This window comes from Budorcas taxicolor, chromosome X (genome assembly GCF_023091745.1).
Source record: "Budorcas taxicolor isolate Tak-1 chromosome X, Takin1.1, whole genome shotgun sequence".
NCBI classification, from domain to species: domain Eukaryota; kingdom Metazoa; phylum Chordata; class Mammalia; order Artiodactyla; family Bovidae; genus Budorcas; species Budorcas taxicolor.
The window spans coordinates 29,724,072-29,737,735 of NC_068935.1; the positions used below are offsets into that span (position 1 = coordinate 29,724,072).

Below are 13,664 nucleotides of genomic sequence, written 5' to 3' on the forward strand. Positions count from 1 at the left end.
CCTAAGATATGAATTAACCAGTAAATCTGAAATATTAAATAAGAGCAGCTAACATCTGAGGGCTTACTTTGTGCCCAGTGCTGTTTTAACGGCTTCACATGTATTAACTCAAGTAATCCTCACAACTGTCCCTTTATCCAGAAAAGGAAACTGTGGCTCAGAGAGGGTAGGACAGGTGCCTACGGTCATATGTCTACTAGGTTGCAGCGCAGGGTCAGGAACAGAGGCAGTCTGCCTTCAGCTCACAGTCTTCACAACTCTGCTAGTTACACGATTTCCCCTGTGCTGACCACTATGGGCAGGAGACGGGTGGCTGGGTATGCTCACCTCCCTCCGGCTGAGTTCTAAGGAAGGAAGGAAATCATTTTCCATTCTGTCCATGATGCGTACAATATCTTCAAACACTTTCCGGTACCTCCGTTCATCCACAACCTTCACCTGAAAGAAAACGAACCCTCTTTTCAGTCTTGCATGCTCACAGCTCATCTTCCTTCGAGATTACCTAACGGCTTAAAACCAGTCATTATAGCAATCATTTCAAATAAACTGTGGTGCAAACAATTTCCTCAAACACTTTCTGAAATCTCATTTCATTCACACCTTTTATCTGAAAAAAAAAAAAACAAAACAGATAGATCCTTATTTAGTTTTCTGTGCTCTCAACTGATATATCTTGAAGAATCTAACTATTTTTCAAAGGTCAGTAAAACAAACAGAAATTAAATAAGCGTTACAGAATCATACACTGCAAGGTAGAGGTAAGGTTAATTGGTTAACTTCTTGGAAAAGTTACACCTCTGTGCTAAGAAACTTGGCAATAAATATTTAGGAAGAATATTCTTTGCTCCACTGTTAAGTAATTTAGTGGTGGAGAAAATGTGATGACTGTGCTTAAATATTATTTCCAGCACTATACAAATTGACAGTGTCAAAACATACCTGTTTCCAACAATGATCATGAAGCACTGAAATAGCAGAAAATAATTACTAAAGCATTTAATTCTATTATTATGCACAATGCCAAGAATCGTAATATGGATACTCAGATTATATGATGATAAAGGTATGCTAGTAAATAGACCCTACAGCCATTTTAGAAAACAGCTGATACAAAATGTCCCAGAGTAAAAGAGTGACAACAGACAAACAAATCATTTTGACTAACAGATCAAAAAACTCCTATCTGACACAGCACTTTCAGCTTCCTGACACAGCTGTGCCTTTTTTTTTTTTACTGTTAAAACTTTATACAAGTCGATGCTCCAAATGAACAAAATTAACATAGCCTTTTCACTTATTAAGATCCTGATTTCTTTTTCAGAATAGAAAACTTTACAAATTCAATTTAAAAAAACAGATTGATGCATACAGTAGAGGCTATAAGGAAAGCATGAAAAATAATAAAAGCTGAGCCAAGTATCTCAAATATCTCAAAGATTTTTACATATCTGAACCATACTTAGAGAACTGAGGGGTAACCCATCATTAGGGTAAGAGGAATTTAATACTTCTTAAATTCTTCTTCAACATTTTCCAAGTTTTATTTCAAAAAGTATTCTACATGCGTCATCTTATTTTCACAACAACCTGTGAGGTGACCAAAGCAAGGATTACTGTTCTCACCATTGAAAATCTCAAGGTACAAAAAAATCAACTAATTTGCTCACTGCCAGTTAACAGCAGAGGTGTTATCTGAACCTCTAGCATAAGACCCTTTCCAACATACCAGGTATGTGACTTGGGTAGGTTTTAAAAACACAGATGCCTCAGCCCACAGATCAAAATCTCTAGAGGACAGGGTCCATGCATTTTGAAGCTCTCAGGCAATTCTGAAATCCACCAAAGTCTGAATGCAACAGATCCCATTACCAATTGCAGGGGTCGGAACCCCATCTCAGCTTAATCTCAGCCAGCCCACAGCAAGTCTTAAGTTAATTGGCCCCTGAGCACTTGGTCCCTTTGTTAATAGTCACTGATGCGAATGGTGGTAAGAAACATAATGTGGTTCTTAAAGCCTCTAATCATAGCATGCCTAAGAGTCCAAAATATGGGGTGGTTACCCAATAAAATCAAAGCTCTTCTCAGAGCATTATTACGATCAAAACCCTTAATGCACATGAAGGGTAATGAAGGGAAAAATGTCATCACAGAATGTCACCACTTAACACACCCATTTTAGAAAAATAAATTACCAACAAAATTAGAATTAAGAAATAAGTACAATGAGCTAGATCTTTATAGAAAGACATGGATAGCATCCTAGAATATACCACTGAATTAAAAAATAGTAAGTTGTATACCGACACATATAGGATAAGACCATTTATGATATATACACAGCAACACACAAATAATACCATATTGGGTATGGGTAAACAGAAAAGCAAATGCAAACACTGAGAACTGTGCCAACCAATATATCAGCCAGTAGCCACATGAGGAAATTCACATTTAAATAATTCCAAATTACATAAAATCGAAAATTCAGTTCTTTCAGTCACACTTCAAGTGGTCAGTAGCCACCTGCAACTAGTAGCTACTGGACTGGACAGGATAGATTTAGAACATTTCCATCATCATAGAAAATCTATTGGAGAGCGCTAGTCTAGAAAGAAAAGAAATTCATAAGGGTAGTTGGCCTTGCAAAAGTGGGAGTGGAGGCTAGAACAGGTGAAGATCTCAGCTTTATCTGTGAATTTTGCTTATTTTTATTTTAAAGAGAAAACATGTTTGCATTTCTGTGTAATTGAAAAAGTATTAAAAACTAGAAAGGCAGACCTTTATTACAGATATAATATATTTTACACAAATATACACAGAAAGCATGGAAAAACTGTAAATATCCTGCTAGGAGCTTGCATTAATATGTATGTGTTAGTCGCTTAGTTGTGTCTGACTCTTTGTGACCACAATGACCATAGCCCGTCAGGCTCTTGTGTCCATGGGATTCTTCAGGCCAGAATACTGGCGTGAGCAGCTTTTCTCCAGGGGATCTTCCCAACCCAGGGATCGAACCCAGGTCCCCTACCTTGCAGGCGGATTCTTTACCATCTGAGCCACATTAAAGATACACAAAAATACACAGAAAGCATGGAAAAATTGTAAATATCCTTCCGGGAGCTTTGAATTAACATGTATGGAGTATTAGAAATATTCTGAGGTTCTGAAAAAAATATACACAGAAAAGCTAAGCATAGCTAATGACACTAAAAAGGTTAGTGTTTGGGAGGAAGATATCATTTTAAAAATGGATTAAGAGAACTCAAATGAAGAAAACATGGCAGTCTACAAGTCTAAGCTAGAAATTAAGTGGGCAAAAACTAGTATCTGAAGGTATATGTACTCAGTAAGTTCTTTGGACTTCTGGAGGCCTTGCAGGGGTAGTGGAAAGATCATCTGTAAGTTTGGGAATTAGACAGGCTTAAGATTTGAATCTCAGCTCTTCTTCTAGCTAAATGCTTTTTAAGGAAGTTTATTTAAACTCACTGGTTTTTCACTTGCACATCTGTTAAACAAGAAATATTTAACTCAAAGCATTGTTGTGAGGAGCAAATGAGATGTGTATAGATTGCCTAGCATGGTGTCTGCTACATACTAGCTACTATTTGAGTAACACATACTATTATTATTCATTATTATTTTAAAATATCAAAATGGACGAAAGTCAAGTCATGATTGACTCAATAAAATTTAGAATCTATTCTAAGACCAAGAATTAAATTTCTACATAAAGGAAATGCTCCAAAGTCATTCCCCTCTAAGACAGGAGCTAGATAAGACATATTGCTGAGAACCAATCTCAGAAGTCAAAAAAAATTTACATATGCACAGAGGAAAGAAATCCACCCCACTGTGCTCTTGGCATGTCTGAACTCATTAATCCTCTTGAGGAGATACCATTATCCCCATTTTATAGAGGAAGAAGCTGAAGTACAGGGATGTTGCATAGATTTTCCATGGTTACATTTAGAAAGAGTTTGAGCTGGGATGAGAGTTTAAGCAGCCTAGCTATAAGGTCCATTCTATCAAGCACTGCCCTATACAGATTCTGTCAGATCATATGACCTCAGGTCTGGAAAATCCACATGGAATAATCTAAATGTACTAGTTGTACTAAATTAACTCAACAAGATCCCAGAATATAACCTGTGTACTAATAATACACACCTAGAAATACAACAGGAAAACAAAAACTTTACTCACAACGGAGACAAGACAATTCAAATATTGGCCATTATTCCAGCCCAGGATGCAACAGAGTTAAAGAGAAATTTAAAATCTGTGCTCCTGAGAGGGGAGGAGAGGGTGAGATGTATGGAGAGAATAACATGGAAACTTACGTTACCATATGTAAAATACATAGCCAACGGGAATTTACTGTATGGCTCAGGAAACTCAAATGGGCTCTGTATCAACCTAGAGGGATGGGATGGGGAGGGAGATGGAAGGGAGGTTCAAAAGAGAGGGGATATATGTATACCTATGGCTGATTCATGTTGAGGTTTGACAAAAAACAACAAAATTCTATAAAGCAATTATCCTTCAATAAAAAAATAAATTTTAAAACAACAATAAAAAAAAACCCCACGCTTCTGGATGGGAAGATTTTAGTATCTTAGTTAGCAGGACTGACAGTATGCCTCTTAGAGTTAGATACAGATGATGTATTCTGACCAGTCTGTGCCTCTTTGCTTCTGCTGTCCCCAGCCCTCCACCAGGAACCTCTCTCCCAGTGCTTCTACTTTTCACTGTCTTTCTGATGCAAAGCTATTCATAATCCTTTAAAACCTGGCTTCAAGCTCTTCTTTATGTATAATAACTTTCGGAGGTGAAGGGTGCTACCAGACATTATGCAGCATGAGAAACATCTGTGTCATTAAAAGGCCATATGGACAGCATTTAGGAGGGTCAAGGGCTCTAACTTCTCAATGTTGCAAACAATTATTCGGTTATGAATTGAAAACGTTTATGGTTCACTGAATTACTGATCCATTCTGAGTCTAAATAATGCCCTAAGAATAGATACTTAACACACAAACAAACAACTGTGTGAACAAACAAGTGTTTACCCCAATATGGAAGAGGGCGCTAACAGGCTTGTGGTCACTGGTTTTCAGTTCCATGTGACTCCGGTAATGAAGCTGATTAACATTAATGCCTCTCCAGAGAATTCGGTCACACCAGGCTGGCACCCGACATTTCCCACTGCAAAAAAAAAAAAAAAAAAAAAAAAAAAAAACCAGCAAGGGATTAGAAGGAGAACATACCACACAAGAGTGGAATATCTACCACACTGGTTCAGACCTGAGTTCGGCCCCCTTGTTATCTGCTTCTCCTTTCCTAACGACAACTATTCCCTACTCTATTGCAAGCTCTGTGAAGGGACTGTCTTGTTTGCCACTGAATTCTCAGCCCCTAGCACAAGATCTGATGAAAGTAGGTGCTCAGTGAAGTGAAGTGATGTGAAGTGAAAGTCACTCAGTTGTGTCCAACTCTTTGCAACCCCATGGACTATACAGTCCATGGAATTCTCCAGGCCAGAATAGTGGAGTGGGTAGCCTTTCCCTTCTCCAGGGGATCTTCCCAACCCAGGGATCAAACCCAGGTCTCCTGCATTGAAGGCAGATTCTTTACCAGCTGAGCCACAAGGGAAGCCCAAGAATACTGGAGTGGGTAGCCTATCCCTTCTCCAGGGGATCTTCCCGACCCAGGAATTGAACCAGGGTCTCTTGCATTGCAGGTGGATTCTTTATCAACTGAGCCATCAGGGAATGAATAAACAGTGCTCCTAAGGTCAGGATTTACATTTTCAATAATGTTGCCCCAGGGAAAGTAGAATAGCACCTTCTTAAAATAACCTCAGAAGGGTAGGATTATATTCAGAATACTTTCCCTTTGTTTGCTCTATCAACTGCAATGACACTTCACAACAGATAGACAACAAATGAACTCTAAAAATCCAGTCCTATACTTCTAGAGTGGGTTGAATCAATGGAGATGGGTAATAGCAGAGGTTTCTTCTTCTTTTTTTTTTTTTCAGAGGTTTCTTTAAACCTAGACTTTTATGGACAAGTCGAGCTTCTAATAAAAATGAACTAAAAAACCTAAGCATTCAAGTTTGAACACATAACAGCCTATAAGAATACCAAAGGAAGGGAAAAAGCCTATTCATCATTCTATTAAAATAAGCAACACTGTACACCTGATCCAGATGGGGACAGAAATAAAGTTCATATCAGTAGCTCTTCAGGTGACTCTCAAGTCAGGCAAGTGGAAGAAACAAAGCAACGTGCACAAGATCTGTCAGGGTCACTTTTCACTTGCTGAGCAGCTCCCTCCCTCAGAGGACAGGGAGACAGGCTCCTCCCTCCCCACACTCCAAGTCTAAAGAATCTGATGATGCCTGGGAATTCTCTTTTTCTTTCAAACTTCTGGGTTCAAACAACTAGGAAACCATAGTGAATGAAGAAACAGTAAGAAGACACACAGCCACCAGGCACACACCGACAGGGGCACTTTACTAGGGGTGATCAGGAAATCAATAGCCCCTCACTAGACAGGATTCTCAGCCTCCTCTGGCGGTCATGCAGGCCAGGCTCAGGCACTGGTATTTTTAAAAGTCCCCCAAGAGATTCTAGGGTTTCCCTGGTGGCTCAGTGGTAAAGAATCCACCTGTAATGGAGGGGATGCAGGAGACACAGGTTTGATCCCTGGGTCAGGAAGATCCCCTGGAGAAAGGAATGGCAACCCACTCCAGTATTCTTACCTGGAAAATCCCATGGACAGAAGAGCCTGGCAGGCTACAGTCCGTGGGGTTTGCAAAGAGTCACACAGCTGTGCGCACACACGCACACACACACACACACACACATACGAGAATCTAATGTACACTCAGGATCAAGAATCACTGTGCTGGAAAAACCTTTCATGCTGCTTTGTTTTCATATCTGGTATCGTGAGTTAAAGAGATGAAAAAGTGTTTGGGCATAGAAGCAGAATAGGGCACTAGGTAAGGAAATAGGGGCAAGATCAGGAAGGCAAAAATCAAATAAGCAGTCTGCTGAGGTGAGAGAATAAGGCGCTGCAGGCAGCTCATAAAACTTCAGAGCAGTTCACACCCTCTTAAGGTGAGCTCCCTAGAGAAGGAAATGGCAACCTACTCCAGTATTCTTTCCTGAGAAATCCCATGGACAGAGGAGCCTGGTGGAGTCGCAAAGAATCGGCCACAACTGAGCAAAAGCACAAGCAAGCAAGGTGAGCTCACCTGTGAGTACACAGGAATTAAAAACTCTTCTTTAAGAGCCCTGAGCCATTACGTTTTTATCTCTGCTTCTGGCAAGACCCCAAAACTTCCCAGTCCCTCAGCAATTCAGAGGGACAGAAGTAAGATCAGGTTTTAACCTATTCCATAATGAGGTTCTTGTTATTTTACCTGGAATCCCATCGGTCTGTTTTAGAATCATACTTATATGTGGGGATAAACTTGATTTCCCCTTCCATGAAGTCAGCAAAAGCTTTTTTCTGTGTGCGTTGAATATTTAGCTAGAGATAGAAAAATGTATCATATAAGCCAAGGTAACACCATCTTAATAGAAGTGATAATCAGGTTGATCAGCTATTTTTCTATGCATCTAGTTTCTGTATCTTTTGCAATTGTCAGAGTACATAGATAATATTTCTGTGCCTTATGAATTAAATTTTGACATTCCCACAGCATCTAAACTCACCCACAGACAGGATGCTCATATAAGCATGTCACTAATTTTTTATTGCTAATGGTGGTCAGGGTACAATGGAAAAATGAAACCTGAACAATCATAAGTTCCCTGAAGTTAGCATGTTTTTTTTTTAAATTTATTGAAGCATAGCTGATTTACAATGTTTTCTTAATTTTTGCTGTATAGCAAAATGACTCAATTATACATATATTCTTTTTCATATTCCTTTCCATTATGGTTAATAACAGGATATTGAACATAGTTTCCTGTGTTATACAGTAAGATCTTGTTTATCCTATATATAATAGTTTGAGTACAGCTTTTTTTAAAAAAGCACACAAATGTTGACTGGATAATTCCCAAAGCCAAATTCAGTAAGAGTTAGAGATCATTTTGAAAACTATCCTCACTCAAGTATTTTACCAGAATTACATAAGATTCCAATTGTACCCCCTTTGGAGGCAGGACAGAGGAAAAAATGCAAAGAAGTTAGCTAGCCAACTTCAATGTGAAGGTAGACAGGGTGAAGATAGGCTTACTATAAACACCATTCTACTGCAAAACATCAGAATTCTGACCATATCTGAAGGTTAAAAGCCTCATATTAGGATTAAAGACATTAAAAAAATAGACATTCAAGTCAACTTCAGACATTTTCTCCCCTCAATAAGAAGCATTCACTTTCAGCAGCAGTATCCATATGCTGAACTAAAAAATTCAAGTCCTGTGCCAGGTTCTGAGGCAAATTGCCAGAAAACTAGGTTCCTCAATATTGTTTTATATAAATGCTACCATATCAATGCTTCCCTGACAAGTTTTAACATCTATAAAGCAGCTAGTCTTAACTTCTCGATCAGTTCCCATTAGACCGCAGTTTGTGCTATTTGTCCCAGACAAACTTCTCTTCTATGCTCCCAATCCCCTCATAGGGCCTCCCTCTTTTACCTCCAAGCTGTTGCTGAGCCTGCCAAGTAATCATAGAGCAGCTTTCCCTGTTCCATCTGCCAAACCACATCAACATAGCTGAAGGCCTGTTTCCTCCAGGAAGTGTTTTCCAATTAACCCCACCCATTCTCCAACTCATTTATACAAAGCTCTGAAATCTCTTCTTGATAAAGACTTAATGAATAAATGTTACATTGACTATTTATCACTAATATTATCTCCCCTCCTCCCATCCAAGTACTTTGTAAAAACCTTGTGTGTATTCACTGCTTCACTAGTCACAATGTTTTCCCAAGACAATGAGACCTTTCCACCTACTTCTAGATTAAGACACACTTCCCATGGGGCTTAACAATTTTATCTGCTATGTAAGAAAGAACCTATAAGATAAAATTTTACTTACCTGGTCAAATTTCAAGAGTCTCTGAAGGTCATTCTTATTAATAAGACTCTTCACTTCACTGGCATCAGGCATGCAAAGCCTGTAGTTCAAATCTCCCAACCAGATGACAACACTGAGGATCAAGCAATATATGAGTAAGAGTAGCAGTAATTAGCATAAAAGTCAATGAGAGGAGAATGCAGAGAAGGAAAATGGGTAGATTACTGATAAGCATTCATTTATCACTATCTGACAAGGGGTTTGAGTGCTAACTATCCTTTGGGGATGAGTACTATCAACGCCTGAGAGGGTCAAGGGGATGAGAAAAGAGGTGGGAGGACGGACACTGCACGCATGAGGAACAAAGATGGAGAAATATGGGGTGTGTGTGGGACTCGGTAGCCAAGGAGTTAACTGCCTCAGAAAAGCATGTAGTTTATTTGCTGGACTAGCTTCAAAATTTCACCTGGCTCCTTGCCAGGTCTCTAGGGGAAGAGAATCTGAACATTTTCTGCCTCTCCAAGCTCTGATGTTCTACAGGCTCTCCACAAGGGTCTGCACAGTCTGAATGACACCTCTCTCAGGCGGGGCCCACCAGCGAACAGAGGTCCAGGGCTTTCTGCTGTTGTCAGTCTATCTACCCCTGCCCGGGAACCACAGTCCAAGTCCCAGGAAGGAAGGAGACTGGCAGCCCACAGGGGCCACAGGCTCCCAATCACAGCAACAGACCCCCAGGTGTGCTTAGAGCGCCACAGGGGAGACCCTGAAATGACTGCACCAAAACGGGCTATTTCAAATTCTAAATGGGTCTCCTTGCCAATCTTTGATGCAACATGAAATTTAAGGAATCCCAGGTAAATAAATTTATGGAATCTCAGGTCAATTTTATGACCACTGATGTCAAGGCCTTGCTTTACCACTGTGAAGCAGAATTCCATATGATCCTAAATGTTGAGACAATATGAACAGGCCAATATCACTATCTTGCCCTACTCTTTCCTCAATTACCCCACTCTCTATTGATTCTAATAGCCCTCAATTTATCTTTTGTTTTCCTGCTAATTCCTATCTCAAACCACTTATTCCAAGTCTCATCACCCTCTCAGAGTTTCAATTACTAGTGTTAATTTCCTCACAGCTATTTTCTCAACTGATTCCTTGAGAATCCATTCCTCAACTGATTTTTGTTTCTGTTCTTATTAAATTCCATTATTCACTAACCTTTCATATTAACCACTGGTGTTTTTAAATCACCATGGCCCCTTTTCTGAATGATTCACAGTCAGTGAAAAGAATAATGTAGACCTATGCTTACTGGCTTGGAAAATAATTCACAAAAAATAGGATAATACAGTCCTATATACTGAGTATGTGCGTGCATGTGCACAGATAAAAGTCTAGAACAGCACTATTCAGAAGAAATCGGATGCACATTACAAATGTAATTTAAAATTTTTTAGTAGCTGAATATAAGAAATAAAAGAAACAAGTGAAAATAACTTTAACAACAAATTCCATTCAACTCAATATATCCAAACTTTTGTCATTTCAACATGTCATCAATATCTTAAAAATTGAGATAGTTGACATTTTCCCCCATAATTTCAGTGCATAGTCTATGCTCACCACACATCTCAGTTTGGACTAGTTACTTTCAAATGCCCAGTAGTCACCTATGGCTACTGGACTGCCATACTGGACAGCAGAGATCTAGAAGGATACACACTGAATTGTCCACAATGGTTTTCTCTGGAGGGAGGGACTGGCTGGGGAAAGCAGAGATAAGAAATGATGGATTTTTTTCCTTTCACCTTTTATTATATTTATAATAAATATTTCTATTTTATAATAAAATATAATGAAAACTGATTATAACTGACAGACCCCCTCCACCAATACTCAGATGTCCGCTGATAGAACTAAGCTTTCCTCTGATAGCAAATCTAATTTCCCTGACTCATTGCATCTGCTAGTTCTCAAAACCTTCCTCTTCTTTGTGAACCCAATCCCCAAACAGTAATCTCTCACTCTGCACATTTCTATAGTTTCTCATCATGGTTAGTCTCTTCTCAGCTCCGCTACTCAAAGGCTAAAGAAGACTTAACCACTCACTCATGTTTCATGATGTTCAGCTGTGGGAGGGTCTGATTTGGGACCACAAAACTCATTCGTGCGCAGATGTCCTTATAATCTTGATTCCTTCTTTCAAACTCTTCCACGTGGGCAGCCAGGTGGGAATTGACAATGCAAAAGGTAGTGTTGTGAAATACAAACCTCACAGCTACCCCACCTTTGTTTCCCTGTTAGCAAGAGTAATTATTCACAGTTAGTACAAAAGACACAATGAGCACCTGAACTTCATATGGACATGAAATCATAATCAAGCTCAACTCCAGATTAACTCACCATCTTTCCCATGATTCCAGTTCCAACAGTTTCTGTAGCAATATCACGGATATATCGCAACTGATCCTTTCTGGCAAATATCAGGAGCATCATCCCAACAAGGCGGACTAGCTGAACCTTTAAGTTCCAGGGAATTAGAAGAGGTTTGTGTTAATACCACTCTTTGCACATCTCTAACTTCCCACAAGTAATTTTCCACCAAGAAGATATAATCATGCCTCAATTTGAATCTAAATCCTCTAATTTCCCAATGGACCTCATAAACAGGCAACAAAATTTTTCCAGGAAAGCGCTAATCTGGCTCTGACCAGTAAAAGTCTACAGGGACAACAAGTACCCTCAGCTCTAGATTCATTATTTTAATCACGTTTTAGCCTACCATGAGTAAGCAGTATTTAAAAGTTGAATAATAAAGACAAAGCCTCTATCCCAGCTTGTTCCTTTTGCCTCTCCTTCCTAGTAAATTTCCTAATAAAATGTATAACAATCCTATTGACTTTGTGAACTAGAAATATGTCTGAAATATGTATTAGTCTATATGAGAGGAATAACATCTTCAGCAGTCTTATCACCTACATCAGGTGTAAGAAGGGGCAGATGAAAATTACTCAGACAGATGACTCCTTTTGAAGGGCTTGATATGGTAGCTGAATAATTAAAATAACTCTTTTGGTAGCCTCTACTATGTGCCTTCTAAAGACCAACAAATTGGGTCACCTTGCTAAAGTCAACTCTACTCTTGACTTACAACCAAGTTTTAAACTCATTTAAATTCCACAACACTCCTGTTCTTGCTACAGTTCTAAAGCTTACCCAATGCACCCACATGCTTCAAACTGCTTTTCTGTAAAGCATCCAGTTCTGACCGTGTAAGCAAACAATTTCAATCTTAAATTCTTGTTGCAAAAAATCACTTATATGTCATTTGAGTTAATTATTGCTATCAGTACAGTAAAATTCTTCCTTTCTCTTAAAACTTAGCCAAGCAATGAAACTATAGAATTGAGAAGCTTAGGGAATTTTTTTTCTAGGAAATAGGAATGAAAAGCATTAGTCTGCCCTATCCGGTATTACACATGGGGGAGAATTCAATTAATCCATTCTTTTGGAACAAGCTATAAACAGAGTAACTTCCAGTGAGTGCTATTTAGTCATATACTAAAAAAGATAATTAAATGCAGCTTACTTTCTTATACTTGGCTTTGGAATGCAAACTCCTCTCTACCGCCAAGGACCACTCTTGTTCTTTCACAGATTCAAAGTAGAAAAAGGCTTCTGTGCTCAAGTCCAGCTCTTGGAATCTGAGAAAACAAGAGGATGTGAGATCTACATCCCATAATTATCTCTGACTACCTCCTGTCCCATTTTCTGAGACATTAGGTGAAAAAAGGAATGTGGGAGAGAGGAATTTTAGAGAACTGCTCTACTGATTCAAGTGATCAGTAAGGACAAGTAGTTTTCTTTTCAAAAGACTCCCCCACAAGCATATGCATAGGTCAAGCAAAACACAAAAAAACTTCCATAAGGGATAACAGAGCTTTGCTTATATATCCTAGGAATACTCACTATTAGAATTAACCTCAGATCTCAGTTTCTATGAAGAATATAGTTTTCTATGGGTTTTGAGAGGACTAGATGCTTCCTCACACCATTTTAGATATCTGTTCCTCTATGATCTCACAAATTTGACCCACAAGTTAGCTCTCATATATAGTCTACAGTAGGTTTTTACCAACAGTGGGGAAAAAAGGGCAAAATGTCACATAAAGTAACACCAAACATATAGCCAAAATGAAATTCCAGATATGTATTTTACCCAATGCAGTAGATATCAGGAGGATTCAGATCACAGTTCAGCCAAGGTTCTAACCCACTATCTGGAGACTGGCCATTCACGTTCCACGTTCCAACAAAAAATCTAATACATAATACCAAAAAATAATTTAGAAACAAAGGTAAAGTATGAACTAAAGAAAGTTCTCTCATTACTTCTATACAAGTGTATATTCACAATAAGCCAGTGCAATTTCTCAAGCTGCTTTGCCACACATACCAAAAACCCTTCTTGCCTGTAGAATGCAAAGGCAGTGGGCTTATTCCCTCTAACTTTCACAGCAGGTAAACCTACAGAAAGGAATCAAGTTTCTATTTAAAAAACACAAATTTAATGGCTCTACCACATTTCCTTCCTCTTACGTTCCATCCAAACATAT

General features: G+C 38.9%; 1 protein-coding gene across 2 annotated transcripts in view; it reads right to left on the reverse strand.

Annotated features, from left to right (window-relative positions):
- Positions 1–13,664, reverse strand: part of OCRL (OCRL inositol polyphosphate-5-phosphatase) — a 47,844-nt gene that overhangs the window by 15,917 nt on the left and 18,263 nt on the right. For both annotated transcript variants that reach the window (XM_052662954.1, XM_052662955.1), the window contains 8 exons: positions 13,268–13,369; positions 12,638–12,752; positions 11,452–11,568; positions 11,158–11,345; positions 9,067–9,178; positions 7,433–7,542; positions 5,070–5,205; positions 328–438 (listed from right to left, as the gene is read on the reverse strand). In XM_052662954.1, the coding sequence (XP_052518914.1) occupies positions 328–438; positions 5,070–5,205; positions 7,433–7,542; positions 9,067–9,178; positions 11,158–11,345; positions 11,452–11,568; positions 12,638–12,752; positions 13,268–13,369 (991 nt within the window). The remainder of the gene's footprint in view (positions 1–327; positions 439–5,069; positions 5,206–7,432; positions 7,543–9,066; positions 9,179–11,157; positions 11,346–11,451; positions 11,569–12,637; positions 12,753–13,267; positions 13,370–13,664) is intronic.